The sequence below is a fragment of the Caretta caretta genome, chromosome 1, assembly GCF_965140235.1.
Source record: "Caretta caretta isolate rCarCar2 chromosome 1, rCarCar1.hap1, whole genome shotgun sequence".
Lineage (NCBI taxonomy): Eukaryota > Metazoa > Chordata > Testudines > Cheloniidae > Caretta > Caretta caretta.
Genome location: NC_134206.1, coordinates 354,045,841 through 354,070,304, shown reverse-complemented (window position 1 = coordinate 354,070,304; position 24,464 = coordinate 354,045,841). Strand labels below are relative to the sequence as shown.

The window sequence follows — 24,464 nt, the reverse complement described above, 5'->3', positions numbered from 1 at the left end:
GCTGGTGTCTCCTGAGGGTCACCCACCCACGGCACCAAGACAAGACACGCCTCACAGCCGCTTGGCAGGGTCCCGCTCCTTTCTTGCCTGCTCTGATCAGCAGCGAACCGGGCAGTGTAGGTGCTGAGCGGCCTGCCCTGGCCTCCGAGCCGAGCCCGTGCCAACGACAGGCATTTCCCGCCACTCAGTGCGGCCCACTCAGGCGCTGCACGGGTGCAGGTTTCCCGCGTCACTCACGTTTCACAGCTTCTCTGCAGCCACAGGGGCCAGAGACCCGACTCTCTTCTTGTGACGAACGCTCAGATTCTGGAAAACAAGACAGCAGCCTCCGGACCTGGGCTGCCCCCATGCCATGCGCAGGGAGATGGGCCCAGCTTGGGCCCTGAGCTAGGGAACCATCTCCCCGCGGCATGGCATGGAATGGGATTAGGGTTGCCAATCCTCCAGGATTGTCCTGTAGTCTCCAGAAATTAACAATTAAATTTTAATTAAAGATTCTATCAGGGGATGAAACCTCCAGGAATACGTCCGACCAAAAGTGGCACCCCTGGACGGGCAGGAAGGGGAGGGGAGAGGAGCCTTACAAACTAAAGCTAGCAGGGGTGGAGCACTCGTCACTGCACCCTAGGGACAGCCCTGCCCTGGCCCCTGGGAGAGGGATGGGCCAGGACCCAGTGGGCTTCATCCGTCTGTAACTTCAGATACGCCCCCTCAGCACCTCACACAACTGACAACACCACTCAGCACCACACACACAAACGGCCCACGATCACAGTGCTGCGTGTGGGCCCCCACATGCCCTGCAGACTCCAACACCTTCAGTGCCTGAGACCGAGACATGGGAAAATCAGCCAGCCAAGCTCAGCGCCACGCACCGAGACCCCCCCAAACACCCTCAGTGCCATATGCAGAGACCCTCCCAAACCCCCCTCAGCACCGTGTGCAGAGACCCCCCCAAACCCTCTCAGTGCTGCATGCAGCGACCCCCCCAACCCCCTTCAACACTGCGCGCAGCGACCCCCCACGACTTCTCAGTGCCTCATGCAGAGACCCCCCCCTCAGCCCCGCATACAGTGACCTCCCCAGCCCCCGTCTCAGCAGAGCTGCAGGCCCCTCACCTGGGCCCCCGGCACGCTCAGGCTCAGGGTGCTGGGTCGGGGCTTCTGCGTTTCCTCGGCGCCGGGCGAGGGGATGGGGGAGGCCGAAGGTGAGGGGGTCACATCCAGCCCGGTCCCGTCCGGCTCCTCCTCATCCTCGTTGTCATCGATCATCTCAAACTCCTGGAAATCCTCTGAGAAGGTGCAGATGGGGTGGGGCTGCTCACAGCGCTCCAGCACCAGGCCGTCCTGGAGGGGCACACGGGGGTTAGGGGGCAGCGCTCCAGCACCAGGCCGTCCTGGGGGGGCACACGGGGGTTAGGGGGCAGCGCTCCAGCACCAGGCCGTCCTGGGAGGGCACACGGGTGTTAGGGGGCAGCGCTCCAGCACCAGGCCGTCCTGGGAGGGCACACGGGGGTTAGGGGGCAGCGCTCCAGCACCAGGCCGTCCTGGGGGGGCACACGGGGGTTAGGGGGCAGCGCTCCAGCACCAGGCCGTCCTGGGGGGGCACACGGGGGTTAGGGGGCAGCGCTCCAGCACCAGGCCGTCCGGGGGGGGCACACGGGGGTTAGGGGGCAGCGCTCCAGCACCAGGCCATCCTGGGGGGGCACATGGGGGTTACGGGGCAGCGCTCCAGCACCAGGCCGTCCGGGGGGGGCACACGGGGGTAGGGGGCAGCGCTCCAGCACCAGGCCGTCCGGGGGGGGCACACGGGGGTTTGGGGACGGCGCTCCAGCACCAGGCCGTCCTGGGGGGGCACACGGGGGTTAGGGGACAGCGCTCCGGCACCAGGCCGTCCTGGGGGGGCACATGGGGGTTAGGGGACAGCGCTCCAGCACCTGGCCGTCTGGGGGGGGGGGCACACGGGGGTTAGGGGGCAGCGCTTCAGCACCAGGCCGTCCTGGGGGGGGGTGTAATGATGCTGGTTCTGGCGGGACCCAACTGAGAGTGCCAGTTCAGGACAAATTGCTCAGAGCAGGGCAGTGACAGCCCAAGGCTGGGGTTTCTCCACCTCTAAGGCAAACCGAACCAGCCAGACAGAGAGGACTTTGGAGGACTTACCCCACTGGCTAACCACAAGTCACACAAGCAATTCCCTTAGACACTCCAGTTTCCCAGTATCACCACCAGGGCCACTCGTTATGGGGATGAATGGTTATGAAAACTAATACCCCAGTAAAAGAACAAAGGTTCCCTCGATCCCAAAGGACCAAGCCCCAGACCCAGGTCAATATACAACTCAGATCTTACCCATAAATCACGCTGTTGCCAATCCTTTAGAATCTAAAATCTAAAGGTTTATTCATAAAAGGAAAGAGATAGAGACAAGAGCTAGAATTGGTGAAATGGAATCAATGACATACAGGGATGGCCAAGTTCTTGGTTCAGGCTTGTGGCAGCGATGGAATAAACGGCAGGTTCAAATCAAGTCTCTGGAGAACATCCCCAGCTGGGAGGGGTCATTCAGTCCTTGGTTCAAAGCTTTAATGTAGCCAAGTCCCCCCAGAGGTCAGAAGCAGGATTGAAGACAAGATGGAGGACCTGCAGCAGCTCTTTATACTCTCTTGCCATGTGGTCTCTTTCTGTGTCCCAAGGACAAGCTGCCCATCACACGGCCTGGAAAACCCTCAGAGTTCTGTCCATAGGCAGGTCCCTGCACACCTGGCTGAATCCCAAGGCTTATCTGCCTTCTCTCAATGGATCAGGTGTGTAGCTGATGGTCCTTAAGGGGCCATCCAGCAGGCTAGGCATAAGTTTGAAATACAGACGGCAGAGAGCCAGTATTCATAACTTCAACTACAAAATGATACACGCATATAGACAGCATAATCCTAACCAGCCAACCATCACCTTCCCATAGACATCTCACACGACAACCTTTGCACAATATTTGGTGCACTGCAGAACCTTGGTCACAACAATGATCTATGTGGTCCCAGTTTGTCAATAACCTCACAGGAGGGCACAGGGGTTAGGGGGCAGCACTCCAGCACCAGGCCACCCCGGGGAGGGGGCACAGGAGTTAGGGGGCAGCGCTCCAGCACCAGGCCACCATGGGGGGCACACGGGGGTTAGGGGGAAGCGCTCCAGTACCCGGCTGTCCTGGGGGGCACACAGGGGGCTAGGGGGAAGCTCTCCAGCACCAGGCTGTCCTTGGGGGGGCCACAGGGGTTAGGGGGCAGCGCTCCAGCACCTAGCTGTCCTTGGGGGGCACAGTTTAAATCTGAAATGGTGCTTCTGCCCAAACCCTGGAATGTGAGTGAATGGAGGGGATAGTGACCCACTGAACTGGGAGGTGCAGCCCCACATCTGTCTGGAACCCGGTGTGACGTTATGAGTATAATATAATATCTCATTGAGAGGTGACAGGGCCAGAAAGAGTTAATTAACTCCCAGACTGACCTGACCCATGGCCGAACTTTAGAGGCTGGTTAGGAAGAGATGGAAATGAACAGAGCTGTGAAATGCAGCCGGCATGGCTAGAGAGAGAGAAGGGGAGCTGAGTGTTCAGGACTTGTGATGTCAGCAAACAAGTCTTGTCTATTGCTGTGGCTTTGATTCAAAGATCAGAAAAGGAGTATTAACATTTAGGAAAAACGAGGAGTCCTTATGGCACCTTAGAGACTAACAAATTTATTAGAGCATAAGCTTCTGTGGGCTACAGCTCACTGCATCGGGTGGAGTCGGAGTAAGCCCAGCGCCGACCGGCACACCGGAGCGCTGAGTCACCACTGTGTCGTGTGTCCCCCCCACCCCCTGCACCTGTCCCCCAGCTGGCTCGGCCGGAGGAGCAGAGCAGGGGACTCAGAGTCCTGGCATGTCTGTGCTAGCGGAATTCGGGGCTGGCTTTCAGCACCTGCCAGCTGCACCCCTGGCACCAGCAGGGAGCGCGATACCAGCATGGCAGGGCTGGTGCTTTACCACCATGTGCTCTGGCCCTGCTCTTGGGTGACAGTGTGGTAGGGCGCCTGGATCCTCTCTGCATGAGCCGCTTAGCGCCGGGGCCCCAGGACTCGTGCTGGCAGGGGCTGGAAAATGCTCACAGATTAGAGAGCCAGAAGGGACCATTGTGAGAACATAAGAACGGCCCTATTGGGTCAGACCAAAGGTCCATCTAGCCCCGTATCCTGTCTCCGATAGTGGCCAATGCCAGGTGCCCCAGAAGGAATGAACCGAACAGGGCAATCATTGAGCGATCCATCCCATGTCATAGAATCCTAGAATCACAGAGTTGGAAGGGGCCTCTGGAGGCCATCTAGTCCAACCCCCTGCCCAGAGCAGGACCGATCAGTGTCATCAATGTCATCCAGTCCCAGTGTCTGGCAGTCAGAGGTTTAGGGACACCCAGAGCATGAGGCTGCATCCCTGACCATCCTGGCTAGGAGCCACTGATGGACCCGTCCTCCAAAAACATATTGAGTTCCACAGGTTGACTGTGCGCTGTGTGAAGAAATACTTCCTTTGTTTGTTTTAAACCTGCTGCCTATTAATGTCATTGGGTGACCCCGAGTTCTTGTGTTATGAGAAGGAGTAAATAACACGTCCCTCTTCACTTTCCCCACCCCAGTCACGATTTTACAAACCGCTGTCATCTCCCCCCGTAGTCGTCTCTTTTCCAAACTGAACACTCCCAGTCTTATCACTCTCTCCTCATACGGCAGCCGTTCCAGACCCCTAATCATTTTTGTTGCCCTTTTCTGAACCTTTTCCAGTTCCAATGTATCTTTTTTGAGAGGGGCGACCACATCTGCACGCAGTATTCAAGGTGTGGGCATCCCATGGATTTATACAGAGGCAATATGATATAGTCTCTCCTATTACCGATCCCTTTCCTAATGATCCCCAACATTCTGTTCGCTTTTTTGACTGGCGCTGCACATTGAGTGGGTGTTTTCAGAGACTATCCACAGTGACTCCAAGATCTCTTTCTTGAGTGGTAACAGCTAATTTAGACCCCATCATTCTGTATGCATAGTCAGGATTATGTTTTCCAATGTGCATTACTTTGCATTTATCAACACTGAATTTCATTGGCCATTTTGTTGCCCAGTCACCCAGTTTAGTGAGATCCCTTTGTAACTCTTCGCAGCCTGCATTGGACTTAACTATCTTGAGTAATTTTGTATCCTCTGCAAACTTTGCCATCTCATTGTTCACCCCCTTTTCCATATCTTTTATGAATATGTTGAATAGGACTGGTTCCAGTACAGATCCCTGGGGGACCCCACTACTTACCCTCTCCATTCTGAAAACTGACAATTTATTCCTACCCTTTGTTTCCTATCTTTTAATCAGTTACCAGTCCAGGAGAGGACCTTCCCTCTTACCCCATTACAGCTCACTTTGCTTAACAGCCTTTGGTGAGGGACCTTGTCAAAGGCTTTCTGAAAGTCCAAGTACATTCTATCCACTGGGTCCCCCTTGTCCACATGCTTGTTGACCCCCTCAAAGAATTCTGGTAGATCGGTGGGGCATGATTTCCCTTTACAAAAGCTGTGTTGACTTTTCCACAGCTAATTGTGTTCATCTGTGCGTCTGACAATTCTGTTCTTTACTTTAGTTTCAACCAATTCGCCTGCTATTGGAGTTAGGCTAACCGGCCTGTAATTGTCAGGATCGCCTCTGAAACCTTTTTTAAAAAATGGTGTACATCTGGGACAGAAGCGGATTTAAATGATAGTTTACAAACCACAGTTAGTAGTTCTGCAATTTCACATTTGAGTTCCTTCAGAACCCTTGCGTGAATACCATCTGGTCCTGGAGACTTATTACTGTTTAGCGTGTTTAGTTTAGTACTGTTTAGTTTGTTCCAAAACCTCCTCTAATGACACCTCAGTCTGGGACAGTTCCTCAGATTTGTCACCTAAAAAGAATGGCTCAGGTGTGGGAATCTCCCTCCCACCCTCTGCAGTGAAGATGACACAAAGAATGCATTTAGCTTCTCTGCAATGGCCTGTGATCATCTAGTCTGACCCCTTCTGTAACACAGGCCAGAGAACTTCCCTGAGATAATTCCTATTTGAAGTAGAGCAGATCTGTTAGAAAAACATCCAATTGATTTAAAAAATTGCCCGTGGCGAAGAACCCACCCCGACTGTGGGGAAGCTGCCCCGGAGGTTAATAACCCTCATTTTAAAAATTGCACCTTATTTCTAGTCTGAATTTATCTAGCTTCAACTGCCAGTGCTGGATCTTGGTACACCTGGCTCTGCTAAACTGACCAGCCCTCTATTACCCAATAATCTGTGATCGATTCACCCCTTAACCTTCTCTGTTAGCTAAACAGATTGAGCTCCTTGAGTCTATTGCTACAAGACCTATTTTCCAATTCTTCAATCACTCTTGTGTCTCTTCTGGGACCCCTCTCCAGCTTATCAACAGCCTTCTCGAATTGTGGGCATGGAACTGGGCACAGGATCCCAGCAGTGGTCTCCCCAGTGCACAAGCTCCCTGGTGCTAGGAGAAGAAACTAGGAGGCCGCTGCACAGAAGGACTCCCTAATGGTATGTGATGTTATTGACATTAACCGTGACCGTATAGATCATTGTTGCAATCGCTGTTATATGTTTGCAGCAAATATTGTACAAAGGTTACAAAAATATCGTGTAAGGTTTCTATAAAAAGGTTAGAATTTGCTGGTTATGATTATGCTATCTGTATGTGCGTATCATTTTTGTAGTTGAAGTTATGAATCTTGGCTATGTACTTGTATCTCAATGTGTTTGATTCTAAGTGGCCACAGTGAAGCATTTGGTCAGCTTCTTGAGAAAGGAATTTGCAGATTAAGTGCCCAATCAAGAAACACTTAACTGACAATGGACCTTGGGAGACTCTAATCCACATGAGAAGTCTTCCTAGGAATGTTCAAGGTAACACGTGAGCAATGGCTGCTTTCCTTGTAAAAACCGAAGTCATACATGGACATGTGACTTGCCCAGGTGACTCCAGACTCCATCTTTCTGCTGTGATTTTCCACAATAAGAACACAGGGGTGTCCTTCCACAGGGCAGGGGATATAAAAGGCCCTGGAAACCCCTCCATCTTGTCTTCAATCCTGCTTCTTGCTTCTGGAGGAACTTTGCTACAAACTGAAGGCTCTGAACAAAGGACTGAATGACCCATCACAGCTGGGGATGTTCTCCAGAGACTTGATTTGAGCCTGCCATTTATTCCATCACTGCTGCAAGCCTGAACCAAGAACTTTGCCATCACTGTCTGTCATTGATTCCATTTCACCAATTCTAGCTCTCGTCTCTATTTCTTTCTTTCTATGAAGAAACCTTTAGATTTTAGATTCTAAAGGATTGGCAACAGCATGTTTTGTGGGCAAGATCTGACTTGTATATTGACCTGGGTCTGGGGCTTGGTCCTTTGGGATTGGGAGAACCTGTTTTCTTTTACTGGGGTGTTGGGTTTTCATAACCATTCGTCCCCATAACGAGTGGCCCTGGTGGGGATACTGGGAAACTGGAGTGTCTAAGGGAATTGCTTGTGTGACTTCTGGTTAGCCAGTAGGGTGAGACCAAAGTCCTCTCTGTTTGGCTGGTTTGGTGCCTTAATAATAAAGGACACCCAGCCTTGGGCTGGATCTGCCGTGCACTAAGCAATTTGTCCTGAACTGATACGCGCAGTTGTGTCCCGCCACTGGCCGCATGGCTACAGGCGAATAGCCCGCAGGGCAGTCTGTCAGACGTTGCTGGGGTGAGGGGTGGCAGACCTGGAGGAATGGGAGGTGCTGCAGGCTGGAATTGAGGGGCATCAGCAGAGCCAGAGATGCCAAGGGCAGCAGGGACCATTGCGACCTGTATCCGGGACCTGCCCCACAATCCCTCTGACAGCAGATCTCTTTGCAAAACCAGCGATCTGGATTTTCAAATGTGCCGAGCTAGGGGGAGGGGGGAGCCCGGGATGGAAAGCAGCTGGGTGCTGCTGGTTGGGTTTGAGGGGCATCAGCCGAAGTGTGTGAGTGAGTGCCCATGCAGGCGCACACATGCTTGGGGAGCCCGGAGCGGGGCGCAGGGCACAGGTCTGGGGTAACAAGGCATTTGGCTTCCGGCATCTGAACTTTGCCCATTGGGATTTACCTGGGGGGGCACTGCTGGTTGGGAGCAGGAGCTCAGTTGTGCTCAGCCTGCACTGGCCTCCCATTTCTGGGTGGCAGCACATCACCCTGTTGGCACACGGGGCACCAGGGTCTCTGCCTGTCTCAGCCCCGCCTTCCCCCCTCACCTTCTCATAATGGTCCGAGTCATAGTTAAGTCCAATTCCACAGTCATCCGTGATTTCGGACAGGTCCTCATCGTCAAACTCCTCCAGGCTGATGTCCTGCGGGGGCCTGGGGCAAAGGGAGAGCAGCAGAGATCAGGGCTTCTGGGCCGCTCACACACAGCCATCCTATGCAGGGAGGCAGGCCTGGAAACTGGGGGCCCTCTGGGCTGGGGAAGGGCAGGCAGGGGGCCTGTCAGGCCTCAAGAGGCAAAGTCCCAAACGCTTTGGGGTGGAAGGAGATGATGGAGAGGAGACGACAATGAGGCCACCCCACCCCAAACTGCAGAAACAAGCATGCTCGCACATGCTGTCCCTTACACGTGGAGGCCCCTTCTCCCCCCATCAGTTCACAGAATCACCACCCACCTCCTCCCACATGCCAGTTCTGCTGTAACCCCCATGGGAGCCAGGCAGGGCCGGGCCGGGTCAGGGTCATGTCTCCCAGCCACAGCCCATTAAACCCAAAAGCGGTTGCCTCCAGCCTGCACCCGAATAAAGGTGTGAGCCCTCGTCTTCCACTTGCTGCCCCCTGGCACTCCCACCGCTGGGTCTCCTCGTGGGCAGGGACTGGCTCCTTCTACACCTGCCCAGCGCCCAGCACAATGGGGCCTGAACTTGCCAGGGGCTCTGGGTGCTGCCAGCCCACACACAACAGCGGGATGGGTGAGAGGAAGGCCCCTGTCTGCAGCGTGGGACGCGCCCCTGGGTGGGGCAGAGGGAAAGGGTCAGAGACGCAGGCTGGCATCCCCGGTGGGCTTCCATTTGAAGTCTTAGAAGGGGTTAAAAATAACTTTCCCAGCCAGAGCCAAGGCAGACCCCCTCCCTTCAGGGCTGGTCCTCCGGCTGCTCTGGCTCCTGCGACAGGGAGTTTGCTTGGGGAGCTGACGGGGCACTAGAGGGCGGGGGGAAGTTCCAGGCTTCATGGGGGCTCAGAGCTGCCACAGGCATTTTGCTCTGTCCTCACTAGAAAACACATTCCCCCACTCTCCAAACTTCCTGAGCTCTGGGCCCCAGCCAGGCAGCACGAGCCGGCCCCGGCCCGGTGGGAGCGAGTGCACCTGGCGGGGGGGGGGGGGGGAGGGGCTCTGCGGGAGTCAGACTAGCAGCTTCTTTTGCATCCCAGGAGTGGGGCCTTTTCCCTGGAGCCTCCGTCCCCGAGAGCAGGGGCTCGGACGGGGAGCTCCCCGCAAATAGCTGCCCCACCTCCCGGTGCGCGCCTTCAAATCCCTCCTTTGCCCTGCTGCCTACTAAACGCTCCGGAGCCCGGCCTACGACGCTGACCAGTCCCCTCTGCTTCCCTGACAGCCTGGCTGTGTCCAGCTCTTGGCTCCCGTCTGACACTTCGATTGCCAGCTCCCTGGGCAGGGGCAGCCTTTTGTTCTGTCTGTCCAGTGCCTGGCACAGGGGGGGTTGGGCCAGGGCTGGGGCTCCCCGGTGTACAAATAGTAAATAACAATCTCACAGGGAATCGCAGGCACTGAAGGGCAACAGACCAGCCTGGACTGAGCAGCCCTGATTCTGTCTAACTTCAAAGCGAAGGGAATGTGCCCGCGGCTGGCTAATCGGTCTTTGTGTCTGTGTATGGGGGTGTGAAGTCCAGCACAGCATAACCCAGAGTCAGGTTGTTGCTTCTCACTGGAGAAGCCACCATGTCCTACAAACTACACTTCACCCACCACTGCCATGCAGCCACCTCTGGGGAGCAACATGCACAGGGATTTAGGCCAGGAAGTGCAAAAAACTCTTCTATCTGACTGAGGCTGCTGGGGGGCTGCAGGGAGGCAGAATGGAGCCATCCAGTTTGGAACGTGGCACGAATATCTGTGACAAGCAAATTCCCATGTGTGAGTTGTCATGGAAACTCAACTTTAAACTCACACTGCTTGTGCCTGGGCACCGACTCAGGCGGGGCACAGAACCAGGAGCGTGAGCCCAGCTCAGCAGCCAGCCCCGACACCGGATTCTCCCCGTGTGCCAAACACAACTGGCCAAGCGTGTGGAGTGGGGAATAAACGGGAGGCAGCTGTGACCTGCTCCTGGCCATGGCTCTCGGCAAGGCCCTGGTCTCTGACCTGCTCTTCTGTCCTGCCTCCACCAATGCACTGGCCACGAGCGACCCTGGGCTTGCTCCTCTCGCTGGCAGCTGCCTCCCTGCTGGCCAGCCACCCCCTCTCTGGACTCCAACCATGACCTGCCCGAGAAACTCCCTCCTGCCCTCTCCCCTGCAGTGCCACCCTGGGCCCTGACCCTGCTGCATGCCCCCGTCCTGTCCCTTCACGTGACGCTCACTGGCGGGATTTGCATGGTACGCACTCCCAGGGGGCGGGTGTCACGGAGTCCCTGGGCGATGCTCTGGAGCTGCTCCCCATGAAGCCAGGCAGGACTCTGGGGAAGTCTCCTCTCAGGGAGCAGCCTGTCTGCAGGACACACAGCTCACACAGCTTCCACCTTCCTGGGTCTGACCTCGGAGCATTCAGCATCCTCTGCCGCTCCGTGCGCTTCCCACAGCGAGTCCGCCCAGGCGGGGCTCCTGGGGAAGCCAGAGGGTCCTGCACCCCAACTCTGCAGTCAGATGGGACTCTCAGCCAGCCAGTAAAACAGAAGGTTTATTAGACGACAGGAACATGGTCTAAAACAGAGCTTGTAGATACAGAGAACAGGACCCCGCAGCTGGGTCCATTTGGGGGGCAGTGAGCTAGACAACCACGTCTGCACTTCACTCCATGTCCCCAGCCAGCCCCAAACTGAAACTCCCTCCAGCCCCTCCTCCCCTGGGTTTTGTCCCTTTCCCGGGCCAGGAGGGCACCCGATTCCTTTGTTCTCCAACCCTTTAGCTCTCACCTTGCAGGGGGGAAGGGCCCAGGCCATCAGTTGCCAGGAAACAGGGTATCGACCATTGTCTGTGTCCAGACCCCTGCACACACCTGCCCTCTAGGGCTCTGCAACGATCATACCCCCTTATATCACCACCTAGATACTTAAGTACTGTGTAGGGGAAACTGAGGCACCCCCACACTATTCAGAGGAAACATTAAGAACAGTCCCACTTCATCACAGAGGGCCCTGACTCTGCTGCACGTCCTCCTCCCGTCACGTGGCTTTAGAGGCACTGAGTGGCTTTTGGGCCTGCAAAGTGATACATGGATATTCCCAAGCAGCGGGGAGGCCAGCTCTGTTATCTGCTGGGAACTATTCACTCAGCTACACAGAAAATAAAGTTCAAGGGGTCTCCCCCGACCTCTGTTCCCACCACTAAGGGGCTCAGCAAAGGGCTCTGGGCAATGGCTGAGTTTGCACTAAATGGGGTGTGATGAAGTGGGACTGTTCTTAATGTTTCCTCTGAATAGTGTAGGGGTGCCTCAGTTTCACCTATGCAGTTCTTAAGTCTCTAGGTGGTGGGATAAGAGGGTGTAATTGTTGGAGAGCAAAGGGCCAGGGTACATAAATGGCCGACACTCTGTCTCCTGGCACCTGATGGCCTGGCCCATCCCCCCTGCAAGCTGAGAGCTAAAGGGTTGGAGAACAAAGGAATCCGGTGACCTCCTGGCCCAGGAAAGGGACAAAGCCCAGAGGAGGAGGGGCTGGAGAGAGTTTCAGTTTGGGGCTGGCTGGGACATGGAGTGAAGTGCAGACGTGGTTGTCTGGCTCGCTGCCCTCCCAAAATGGACCCAGCGGAGGGGTCCTGTTCTCTGCACCTGCAACTTCTGTTTTAGACCAACGTTCCTGTCATCTAATAAACCTTCTGTTTTACTGGCTAGCTGAGAGTCACGTCTGACTGCGGAGTTGGGGGGCAGGACCCTCTGGCTTCCCCAGGACCCCGCCTGAGCGGACTCGCTGTGGGAAGCGCACAGAGGGGCAGAGGATGCTGAATGCTCCGAGGTCAGGCCCAGGAAGGTGGAAGCTGCATGAGCTTTGTGTCCTGAAGACAGGCTGCTCACAGAAAGGAGACTTCCCCAGAGTCCTGACTGACTTTGTAGGGAGCAGTTCCAGAGCATCGCCCAGGGACACCGTGACATGGGGTGAGACACAAACTCAGCAGGGCTGGACCCTTCTCACTGCCCCTCAGCAGCAGGCAAGGAAACTGCCTCTCTGGGGAATGAGAGGCCTGGGGTCACAGACCCTGCACTGCAGCAATGAGTCAGAGCCCTTCTCCCTGGTCTAGCTGGAGACAAACCACTGTCCTGACCCTCCGGGGCTGGGTTTGCCACCCCGACAAATCCATGCCCCCTGGTGAGTGTGGGAGAGAAGACAAGAGCGAGTTGCCCAGGAGCGGGGTCCTGGTACTGCCAGACAGACGGACATAGGCCTGCACTCTGCAGTGTGGGAGAGAAGACAAGCACCCGGAACGGCGGGTCCTGGTGCTGCCGGACAGACGGATGTAGGGCTGCACTCGGCCTGGCCTCACTGGTTCCAATGGGAGGAGGTTCTGCGCTGCCAGGGCAGCTGCATGCGGAGAGGAGTCCCAGCCACTTGCAAACCCTGGGCCCATTCCCTCTGCTGCTGCGCTAGGCACTGCAGGGCGCCGCGTCGCCAGCCCCACGCACAGAACATCGCCAGACGGGCCCAGGAATCAGGAGATTGTTTCAAAACAGCCCCCTGGGTGATTTTTCATTTGCCTTCTGCCCCTTGGGGGTCACGCAGGTCACATGTTCAGGCTTCTCGCCTCTGCCACGAGGGCTGGAAACGTACTGTTCTTTCTCATGGAAGCTGAGATTCTCAGGGGATCCCAGGACTCCAGGAGCTGGGGCTGCCAGAAAACACCCCAAACAGCGCTACGCTCCTGGCCAAATGGTGGACCTTGGCACCCCGGGCAGTGTGTGGTCACAGAGGGTGCATTGGTGTGCCCTGAAGCCCACAGAGCCATTATGCCTTATTCTCCGACAAGCCCAGGGGATGCCAACAGCCACGAAGGGCCAGGCCAGACCAGCTGAAGGCTCCTAAGAGAAGAGTCTAGTTAAACTGGAGCGAAGGAAACGGTTTCAGTAACTGAGGGCACGTCTACACTACAAGAAAAGCCCACAGCTGCAAGTCCCAGAGCTCCGGTCAGCTGACTGGGGCTTGCACTTGGGAGCTAAAACTAACAATGTAGCTGTTCCGGCTCTCTCAGACCCTCTCCCCTCGCCGGGTTCAGTGCCCGGGCGGGAACGTCGACACTGCTGCCTTATCCCCAGAGCACCAGGCTGAGTCAGTTGCCCTGGGCTCTGAGCCTCACAGCTGGCAGGTCTTTTCTGCAGTGCGGACGTCCCCAGAGATGTTTGAGAGCTCCCGAGAAGACTGCAGTGACCCCAGACCAGCCAGAAAGGAAGGGATTGAAGGAAAGGTTAAATTCAGAATAACCCCAGCACTGGCAAGGATGGCCACAAACCCGGGTCCCCTCCAACTAGCCACGGCCCAAGGAAAGGGAGGCAGTGGAGGAGCCCCGCCTGGAGAGCCCGGTCACGGAGAGCCCGGACCCCCAGCCGTTCCAGGCCGCTCCCTGTGTGTCAGTCATTTCACAGAACGCTGATGCCCAGAGCCTGGAATTACAGCCAGACAGACGTGTGCGGGGAACCCGGTCCTCCAGGAGCGCAGCAGTGCAGAGACTTACAGGCGTCACAAACCCTTGCTCCAAAGGGAACCCGAGCTGCTCGGCAGGTCTGGGCGAAGACGGGAGCTGGGGTCACTACAGGGCAGAGGCTCTGTGCTGGAGTGACCTGAACTGCATTTCTGCACTTTCTAGGCCTTGGGGTCTATTTTAACTCTAACCTGACCAGAATTCCCTGCAATTCTGATCACTCTAAGGTACTCCTCTGCCCCTCACCAGTCCAGCACCGGAGCCCCCTGATTTCATCTTCACCCCCCCGCCCCCCGGGGGGAAGGGTCACTTTTGTAACTGCAAGAGTCTTGCAGGGGGGGGTTACTTTCCCGTTCCTGCTCTTGTCCCCGCCTCTCTCAGCTCAGTACGATGTTAAAGGTGTGACACACCAGGCAAGCATCACCAAAGTGTTAAAAGGAAAAAACGAAAAGTGAGGCAGAGCTGGTCAAAAAAAGTAGAACAAAACGTTTTCCTGCCAGACAACAGGGTTTCATTGAAACCGTCTTCAAGAAAAGGTCACTTCCAGCAGGATTCTCTCTCAGGGAAGTTGGCCTGAAACGTTTTGAGTCAATGTTAGTCTCTACCTCAGCCAGGGCTGCTGCAGTGCCTCATGGGAGCTGTAGTTCCGAGGGCCTCAGGCTCCCATTCCCCGCGGCTGCTCTTGCGCCCTGGCCAGACTACATCTGCCTTGATGCACCGTGGTCACTCCCTGGGGCTGATCACAAGGCATTATGGGAGTTGTAATCCAACCAAGGAACAGGCCTGAGAGGCCCTGCAGCAGCCCCAGCAGGCAGAGCTCACTGCCAACCCTAGCAAAACCTTTTCACCATTTCTGAATCAATGTGTTTGACTTTTCCTTCCTGTGACAAGTCTGGCTGTTTGCCATGATCCCCTTTTCCAAGGAGCTGCAGGCAGAGCCCTCATGCCCCTGCTGGGGTGTGTACGACTTGCCCAGGACCAAACTTCACAGGACTCTGGGGGTTGAAGCTTCTGTACCCACTTGCCTTCGCTGGCCGTTTCTGACAGCAGCTTGGCCAGCTCCCAAACTTCCCCAAGTCAGGCCTCCCCAATCACAGAAGTGGCACAAAACCAGGAGATTTTTAAAAAGAACAAACGTGGGATTGTTTTTCTGTGCCCTCTGGCTCTGTGCCCCAGACCTGGATTCTCATTCCCCTTCTAAGCGTCGGGTGTTGGCTTGCTGGGGACCTCGTGAGGTCAGCAAGAGCCAGGGGTCTGACGTGGGGGGTGATAAAGTTCCCAGGGATCTACCACGATCCCCAGCAGCTCTTGTGAGCTTTGGAAGGCAGCCAGGAGGCAGCTCTGCAGCAGAACGGGAGGGGAAGTCCAAGGGCAGGAGCTCTCTCAGCTCGGAGGGAAGGGCCGTTCACAGCTCTTCAGCAAGCCCCCCCTGGAGACCCCCTACCCTTAGCACTCCCCAGCAGTCACTAATGAGCAATGTCCCAAAGAAGCCTGCCCTGCCCCAGGAGGGGGCTCTGCACTCGGCCTCGCTGGTGGTTTCCAGGGGGAGTGGCACGCCAGACGGGCGTGGGAAGCAGTTGAGGCCGTGATCACCACCTAGAGTTTGTCCAAGGCCTGGCTTCCAGAAACAGCTTCTCTGAGTCTCCTGAAATGTGGGCTAGTCAGCGCCCGCCGGCCACAGCCACACGTGCAAAGCCCTGGGAGAGAAGGATCCTGGAGGGGTGTTCTGGAGTGGGACACACCTGGGGCTCCTGGCGGAAAGCAGCTCTCAGGCTGTGCGTGCCGGCCGCTGCCTCTCCACGATAAACCACCAGGGAAGTTTCTAGGTCAAGCCGCTGGTTTGCTACTGCCTGACGCGAGAGCCCCTGAGTGCTCCCGGTGTGAGGGAAGCTTCCTCCGTCTGGCTCTCCCAGCCCCTCAACGGCTCCACCAGGCACCAGCCCCAGCCCCGTCTTGCCAGGCACCAGCCCGCAGCGGGAAGGACCATTCCAGAGCACGCTCCTCTGGGCTTGGGGCTACCGCCGAACTTACTGGGGGCGGGGAGGGCTGGCCACTGCCTGCATCTGGGGATGCTGCCTGTTGCCGCCTGCCTGCCCCTGGGAGTTACCAGAGCAAGGCCTGGCTGCTCCCAGCTCCCCCAGGCCGCCATAGCCCAGAAACCCCTGTCTGAGAAAACTCGGATCCGTCCCCTTTGGGCCCCGGCTAGGAGAGGGGCGGTGCTCTGGGCGAGGGGGCTGTGCTGCTGGCCTGGCTGCTGCCGGATGCTCCGTTTCCTTGGCACATGGCCTCTGAGATTGTCCAGATCTCTCTTCAGCCCACCCCTGCCTGCCTTCCTCCTGGCAGGATTTGGAGGAAGGAGGGGCTGCCGGGGGGGGGGAAGGGGCTGTTGCATGGGAGGGTCAGAAGATCATGTTGCCAGCAGCCCCCGCCCCATACAGGAGGCAGCAGAGTGCACCCCATGGGGCCTTCTGCAAGGGAGGGGGTCTCCTTGAAATAGAAGCTGAGCATCATCGTGCCCCCCTGGCCGAGGCAGGGTGCTGCTCGGGGGAGGCTGCTGGCCCCATGGGAGTGGGACGGAGCTGACTCCTCTTGTTTCATAGGACGTGGGGGAAGGGTTGTTTCCTGGAGTCTCTTCAGCCCCAGAAACAGCACCCCAGGGTCACACCCCAGGGCGATGGGGGGGCGTCTCAGGCCTAGGGGCTGCGGAAGGGCGGCTTTGCCTGGGGGCTCTGCTGGGCCAGGCTGTGAGGCCATGTGCAGGCTCTGAGGGGAGCCCCTGGGGCCTGTCCCCTCCAGGGTGTTGTGCAAACACACCAGTGAGGGGGAGGGAAGCAGATACCTGCCCCTGGCATGGTGAGATTTCACTGGGTGCTGGGCGTGTGAGGCGGAGGGTGGTAAGTTCCCCTAGCACTAACCACTCGCTCGTGGGCGGGAAGGGCAGGCCGAGGGTGGCGCAGCCGGGCCTGTCTCTAAAGGCAGAACGTTAGGAGCGAGCTCAGCTGGAGCATGGAGGGCACAGGCTCCTGCAGGGGAGGTGGGCAGGGCTGCTTCTGGGACCTGATCTCTCTCCCTCCTCGGAGCACTGAGTCCAACCATGGTGCCTTGGGGCAGGGATCAGCCTCCATTTGCCTGGAGAACACTGAGCGCAGCCAGGAGGCTGCAGGACAATAATCAAACCCCGGTAAATCTAACCCTCCCCTGCTCTGTGGGTGGATTCCCCAACCAGCAGGGACGGAGGGAGAGAGGAGCATGGGGGCCAGGTCCCCATGTTAGTTTCCCCTCATGCTAAGCACTGCTCCTCCCATCTGCAACGGGCAGTCAGCCCTTGGGGCGCCTTCTTGGAGACAGGACTCTGCTCGGCTGTTAGGGCCCGTCTACACTGGCCTTAGACACCCGCGGCTGGCCCAGGTGCCACGGTGGGAGGGAAACGTGCAAGTGGGGAACTCACGGACGAACCCAAGACGATCTGGGACAGGTTCAGAACTGGAGGAGAAAAGAACCAGCTGGGGAAATGCAGGCAAGGCCCCTCAGAGGAAGCCGCCCCAAACCCCGTGGAGGGAGACAGTGGGGGGTGGAGAGGAGCTGGTGCCCCTCCCACCACAGGGGCTGTCTTAGCCCCTACCCAGGCCCATGACTCTATTCCCCAGCTGTCCTACCATGCAGGGACCCTGGGGCTGGGGGAATCAGGAGATGAACAGCACTTCCCTCACTTCCTTCTCCCACTCCCATCATGGTACCGGCCTTTTGCTGCCCCCAGGCACGGATGGCATCAGGCACCCCCCATCCCAACGCCTCTGCATGACTCGCTGCTTCCACCAGGCCCACAGACACACCGAGAAAGATACCGGTGGGTGCACGCCCGCCCCCCGTGTCTGTCTGACCAGTGCATGCCTCAGGGCAGGCTCTGTGCTGCCGTGGGCCCCCCACCCAGGGCTCAGCAAAGCCTGGGGGCTGGTCTAACAGCAACTGCCAGTCACGGCTCTCCACGTGCCAAGGCCACAGCTCAGAGGCCGGTCACAGCGCAGGAGGAGCCGCTAAGCCCAGCTATCGCCTGTACAGGACAGCCCCTGCCTGGCTGAAACATGGCTGTGACCCGAGAGCGGAGGACAGGCTGCCCTTTCTGCAAGGGGGGAGGGAATGTTTCTCCCCTGGTGCAGTAACCGTCGTTCTTCGAGACGCCTGGCCCTCCAGGTGCATGCGGGCCCGTGGTCGGAGATTTTGAGCTAGCAGCGCCCATTCGGCCCCCGCACGTGCCCAGTGCCTCCTCGTGGCAGACACCAAGGCTGTGTAAGGGTGCGTGGGCGAACCTCCCTCAGTTCCTTAGGGAACAACGGAAGCAGAGAGGAAGGAGGGTGGGTCGTGGTGCACCCACAGGGGCACACACCTCGAAGAACTCCAGTTACTGCATGGGGTGAGCAATGCTTCCTTCTTCTAGTAGGCTCCTGGTGGCCCTGTGAGAGGAAGGGAGCAGCTGCTGTTTAGAGGACACTTGGTGGCCGTGGAGGACAGTTGGGCGGCCCTCTTCCTCAGAGATCTGTCTCTCTTTCTGGGCAGTTTCCTGCCCATAGGTGCGTAAAGGCCCCAGGGATGTAGGGCAGCCCTGGAGTCCTTCAGCGTGTGCAGGGAGACATTTGCGGTCTCCGAGAAAGCGTATGACCTTCAAAGGCGTGGCGCTCCACAGTGCTCTGAACACCTCTCCGACCCCGGAAGTTGGAACCACGGTGCCCTGCACACAACTACCGCTGGCGAGATGGATCTGGCAGCAGCGTCCGCGGCACCTGGGTGCTCCTGGAGAGCCATTCTGGCCACTAGTTTGCCCGCCACAACTACGGACTGGAGTTGCTCCTGGCAGTCTTGTGGCTGCTGTTCAATAAAGGCTGTGAGCTTGTTGCCATGAGTAAAGTTGTATTTGGCCATGGACCATCTGACAGCCCAGGATCCAGAACTGCAGGGCTTTCATCCAAAGAGATTTAGTCACTTTGGTTCTGGTCATGGGGGGAGTTCTCAAAAAGGGCTGCTTGCTCCACTCATTTGCTGCACCCACCACTAAGGGGTTGGGGGGAGGGGTTGGAAAATAAAAAGTGGAATCCTTAAGGGGCATGGAGCGCTTCATATCCGCCCCTTTGGCACGTCAGTGGAATAGTGGCCGGTGTCTGCCCTGCCATCTGAGCCGGATTCTCCCTGCACGAAGGTGGATTTCCAAAGGGGTCCCGGATCGACGGGGAGTCCTGTTCCTCCACATCCTCCCATGGGGGCTGGGGGGCAGCCAGTGAGGACAGAGGAGCGTCCTGGGCCATGAAATGGCCACTCAGAGTCGGAGATCTCGCAGGTCACAACGACGGGGACGCTGGTTTATCCAACAGCACGAGATCCCTGGGAGTGCCAGAATTCCTGGGTGGTACCGGAGAGGACCCCGTGCCAACGCCAGAGCCGAAGACACTGGTGACAATGGGCATGCTGCAGGAGTTGCAGGGGTCAGGCACCCGTGCTCGCACAGTGCCCCCGGCTGAGCGTGGGTGGGTGCCGAAGGTGGGTCAAGGCACTCGATGGGACCAGCGGCTGAACGAGTGCTTCGGGGCCCGTGGCAGGGCCGAGCTTGAGGGGACCTGGTGCTTTCTCTCTCCACTGGAGCCATGCGCCCCATCCTTGGAGCGCCAGGCTTGGCGGGCCTGCTGGGGCCGGAAGGAGAGCCCTCAGGCTCAGCTGTACCCTCGGTGACGGCTCTTTTGGAGTTGGCTCCTTACAGTTAAAAGTTTGCGCTCCACTTTTTGGCTTCCCTTTCGGAGGAGAAGCACGCCCCAAGGTTGATGGGGTGCTGGGTCTGGCTGAGGACAGATGTATTGGGGGGAGGGGGAGGAGATGTACCCAGAGGGCGGCTGCAGGGAACATCCCATGGCCAACAGTCTGAGCTTCATCCCCCTGTCCTTCCTAGCCCTGGCCTAAAGAGCCAAGGAGAAGTTGCACTTCTGGGAGATGGGGGACTCCACTCGGCACTGGACTGTCGCTTGCCAATGCAGCACCCCAGCAAGAGAAGCAGTGTTAGAAGCCTGGCGAACCGGGCAACCCTACCAGGAGGGGACAGGTCTTCCTGGGGAAAGGAGAAGGAAGAAGCCGTACTCTCACCTTAGCTAACTATTACTAATCACTAAACAGTCACCTACTACCACAAACTAACTGAAGAAGGAGAAAAGGCCGAGTACACTCTAGGAGGACATGCTGCTGCTCCGTCTCAGGCTGAGGCGGTAGAGAAGGAACCTGCTCTGAGCAGGGGGTTGGACTAGATGACCTCCTGAGGTCCCTTCCAACCCTGATCTTCTATGATTCTATGAGGGTGGTTTGCCCGCACACACCTACACAGCCGGGGTGTCTGCCACAAGGAGGCACTGGGCACAGGCATGGGCCGAACAGACACTGCTAGCTAGAAATCTCCCAGCGAGGGCTGGAGATGTGCATGAGCCCCTGAAGTGGAGCACCCATAGGGGCAAACCCTGCTGAAGGCTCCAGGTCTGGTCTACAGCTACTGGTACGTCAAGAGACCTGCCTGCTTCCCACCTGGAGGCAGCTGAGACCTTAACCTAGGTTGGTAACCAAGGAAAAGCCCTGGCCATGTGGCAGTCAGACGGCACTTTGATCGCATACGTCCCGCATGGAGCTGCTCAGACCCTGACAGCTCTGCCCCGCTCAGACTTCGAGAGGGCCTTGCTCTGAAGGCTGAGCCCAGCCCCAGCAGAGTAACACAAAGCAGGCCCAACAATCCCGGGCTCCGTCTCATTTCACAGAGAGGGGAAGAGACTCCCGCAAGGTCACAAGGAAATGGCAGAGCTGGACGCGAACCAGGCTATCAGCTGCACCCCACAGGTAGACGCCAAGCACCCAGGTTGTAGGGAGGAGCAACAGCAGCGTCAGCCCAGAGAGGGAAATCTGGGCAGCCCCGTGAACCGGCCAGCGCATTATAGGTGCCCTGTGAAGGGTTTGTAAACCTCAGTCTTGTGCCCTTCCCGATGGAGAAGGGGGCCTGGGAGGGGTTATGTTAACCAGCGTTTAGCTCCTGCTTGTCTGTTCCCTCCACAGTGCTGGTACGCAGGGCTGGGCCCTACCTAGGGCTCTCGGGGATGGCTATTGTGGGCGCTCAGCACCTTCAGTGAAGAAGCCAGGATGCTAACTGTGTGCCAAGACTTCCTTTCTGCCCCATGTTAACCAACCACCGGAGTTCAACAAACCCCAACCCCAGAGCACAACTCCCTTCTCCTCCCAGCGCCCCGGTTCCTGCCCCTTGGCTTGCAGGTGGCCCTGTCCCATTGGCTCTCCAGTCAGCCTGCCCAGTGGGACCTGGATTTCTACAGCAGAAAAACTAGCATCTCTCTGCTGTCCATGAGTGCCAGGCCGAGGCAAAGCCCAGCCCTTGTTTGCTCCGCCACTTGCGGAGACTGGGTGACGCGGACCATGGTTCTGATGCACTCGGGCAATCCCCATGTTTGCACCTGCTCATCTTTACATATGGCCTAGGAGGGACCCCACCAGCAACCAGCCATGAAAATCCCCCTGCGACCGAGTGCCACATGGTACAGCCACAGAGCCACACTCGAGGGCAGCCTTTTCGCTCCTGTCCTCACGGGGCCTCCTGTCTGGGGATCTCTGACTTCTATCCGGCGGGCACAGGGCCACCCTGCCACTTGCCAGCGAGCTCTGGAAGGTCAGAGACAATCCTGGGAACCTCCCTGCTCGAGGGACTGCAGTGGGCCTGACCCTGATCTCACCTGCCCACATGCCCCCCCAACCCCCGCTTCCCGTTTCACCCTGGAATGGGAGGGAGAAGACACAGGCCCAGCAGCTCCCCCATTGGAGGCTTGGAAGCTCCCCAGCCGGCCAGTGCCAGGATCGGTTCCCGGCCAGGGGTAATGCGCCCACCTCCATGGGAGCAGAGCGCGGCTCCAGCCCGAGGAGTCTGGGGCAGTGTTGATCTCGGCAACGGGAGCTGAGGGCCTGTGGGGATGGGCCCCTGGGAAACACCAGGAGTAACAACAAGCAAAGTGGAGCCAGATCAGAGGAGAGCAAGGGATCGACTTCCCAGGAAAGATTAAACCAGCTAAATCTGTCGAGTTGGGCTCAACAGGGGCGGGGGAGGGGACGTGCTCAAAGCCTGCAAATCTCTGGAGGGCGTAAATCCCAAGGACACAGAGCATGACACCAGGGGTGTAACTAGGGCAAGGACAGGCTGAACAGCCAGATGACATCCTGGCAGAGTATCCGATGGGACTAGGGAATCGTCCCCGGGGAAGGGCCGGGGCCCCTCGTCGCTCCCTGACAGGGGGAGGATCCGGGCGGGAATCGTCTCCAGGGGACGGGACGGGGGTCACAACACTGGGGCATTCAGAGCCCTTGGGAATGGGCACTTGGGGTGGGTCCCAGCCCTGGTCCACAGGATGCAACTGTGGGATGCAACTGCAACTAGGTGGGATGCAACTGGGCTTTTGGTCTCTAGTTTCTGAGCTTCCATGAGAGGAGGGGTGGGATCAGCCCTACAGCAGCCAAGGGCAGGGGCTCTCCGTCTCTGCCCTCTGTCACACCACGTGGCTAAGATGTTGGCCTGCAGCTGGCTCTCAGAAGTGGGGTCTGTGCCTTGGATGCTGCCCGGCCCCCTTGTTTAGGATTCACTCCCCAAACACACCATTTTCTGATAACATCAGCTGAGGACCGACTCCCCCCCCCGCAGCCCCGGGAACCAGCTGCTAGGAGAGGTCTCAGTCCTGGTGAACAGGGTGGGTCCTGGGGACAGAGAGTGAGGCCCATAGGCTCTGAAGCTCCCACCCCACAAGCCCACTACCTTTGGGGGCAGCTCCCCCATACACACACCAGCTCATGGCCCCTGTGGGGCTGGGCCCAGCTCCTGCCATGGGGCAGGGGAACCAACCATCAAACCCATGAGACAAAGGCCCTAGGCTACTGGGCTATGTGCTGAGAGCTGGGGCCTGGGCCGGCTTTGGGACAGGTCCCGGCAGCCTGATGGCTCGTGCTGTGGGAGGCTGGGGCCCACTAGCGGGGCATAGGGAAGCTCTGCCTGGCCTCTCCTCAGGGTTTCCCTGGGAAGCCTGAACCCCCAGACACTTCCCCCAATTTGTCCCCAGGCCAAGGGGAGCTGGCTGGGCAGACTTGGGGGGGAGCCCCCTGCCCATGGGCAGAGCTGTCCCAGGCCCTCCACCCGATCCCCCTTGGGGCAGGCCTGGACCACCAGCCCTGTGGCCCTGCCCTGGAGCTGGGTCAGAGCTGGCCATGCCGGAGCATTGCAGCAGCTGCGGGGGCAGGCAGAGACCCAGGCCAGCCCGGGGGCGGGGGGGGGGGGGAGACCCGACCCAGCCTGGCCCTGGGGGGAGACCCGACCCGACCCAGCCCAGCTGGGGAGGGGGGGCGGCAGGCAGAGACGCAGCCTGGCCCTGTGCGGGGGGAGGGGGAGAAAGGGAAGAGACCCGACCCAGCCTGGCCCTGGGGGGGGGGGGTAGAGACCCGACCCAGCCCAGCTGGGGAGGGGGGGGCAGGCAGAGACGCAGCCTGGCCCTGGGGGGGGGGGGTAGAGACCCGACCCAGCCTGGCCCTGGAGGGGGGAAGACCCAGCCCAGCGTGGGGGGTGGCAGGCAGAGACCCAGCCTGGCCCTGGGGGGAGACCCAGCCCAGCGTGCGGGGGGCAGGCAGAGACGCAGCCCGGCCCGGTGGGGCAGGGAGCGGGGCAGGCAGAGACGCAGCCCGGGGGGCAGAGACCCAGGGCCCCCCCGTGCCGGCCCGGCTGGGGGCTCCGGGCTGTGTCCGGGCGGGCAGGGCGCGGGCCCAGGGGATGCGGAGGCGGCGGGGCCCGGCGAGCTCCGGGCTGGGGAGGGGGCGCGGGCGGGGGTCCCGGCCTGCCGGGCCGGGGGTCCGGGCCCCTCTTACCTGCAGCCCGGCGGGGAGAGCGCGTGGAAGGTGGCGAGGGAGAACATCTCCGCCCGGTCCGCCATCTTCTCCAGCCCCGAGCCCGACTGCGGAGCGAGCCTGGCGCAGGCGGGGAGCGAGCCGGGCAGGGCTGGGCCACACGCGGGGCGGGGAGCTGCGGGGCGGGGCGGGAATCAGGGCTGGATGGGGGGTGTATGGGGGGAGGGGGGCGGAGAGCTGGATGGGGGGTGTATGGGGGGAGGGGGCTGTACAGAGGGACGAGAGCGGGGGTTGAGGGGGGGCGGAGAGCTGTGTCGGGGGCTGTATGGGGGGCAGAGCGCACCGGGAGGCTCTATGGGGGGGTCAGAGCTGGAGGGGGCAGGGCCGGGGAGCTGGGAGGATCAGAGCTGGGGGGCAGAGCTGTATGGGGGGCAGGTCCGGGCCGGGGGTTGTATGGGGGGTCAGAGCTGTAGGGGGCAGGGCCGGGGAGCTGGGAGGGAGGGAGGGAGGATCAGAGCTGGGGGGGGTGGGCAGAGCTGTACGGGGGACAGGTCCGGGTGGGGGGCTGTGTGGGGGCGAGGGGGCTGTACAGAGGGGCCAGGGCAGGGGGCTGTATCGGGGGGCGGAGGCTGCGCCCCCCTTAC

At 58.9% G+C, this 24,464-nt stretch overlaps 1 protein-coding gene across 2 annotated transcripts in view; it reads right to left on the bottom strand.

Moving 5' to 3' along the window:
• Nucleotides 1–24,001, bottom strand: part of MAPK8IP2 (mitogen-activated protein kinase 8 interacting protein 2) — a 59,495-nt gene extending 35,494 nt beyond the window's left edge. For both annotated transcript variants that reach the window (XM_048820430.2, XM_048820519.2), the window contains exons 1-3: nt 23,842–24,001; nt 8,328–8,433; nt 1,119–1,346 (exon numbers count right to left, since the gene is read on the bottom strand). In XM_048820430.2, coding sequence (XP_048676387.2) covers nt 1,119–1,346; nt 8,328–8,433; nt 23,842–23,906 — 399 coding nt within the window. In that variant the 5' untranslated portion in view covers nt 23,907–24,001. The remainder of the gene's footprint in view (nt 1–1,118; nt 1,347–8,327; nt 8,434–23,841) is intronic.
• Nucleotides 24,002–24,464: the final 463 nt, after the last annotated feature.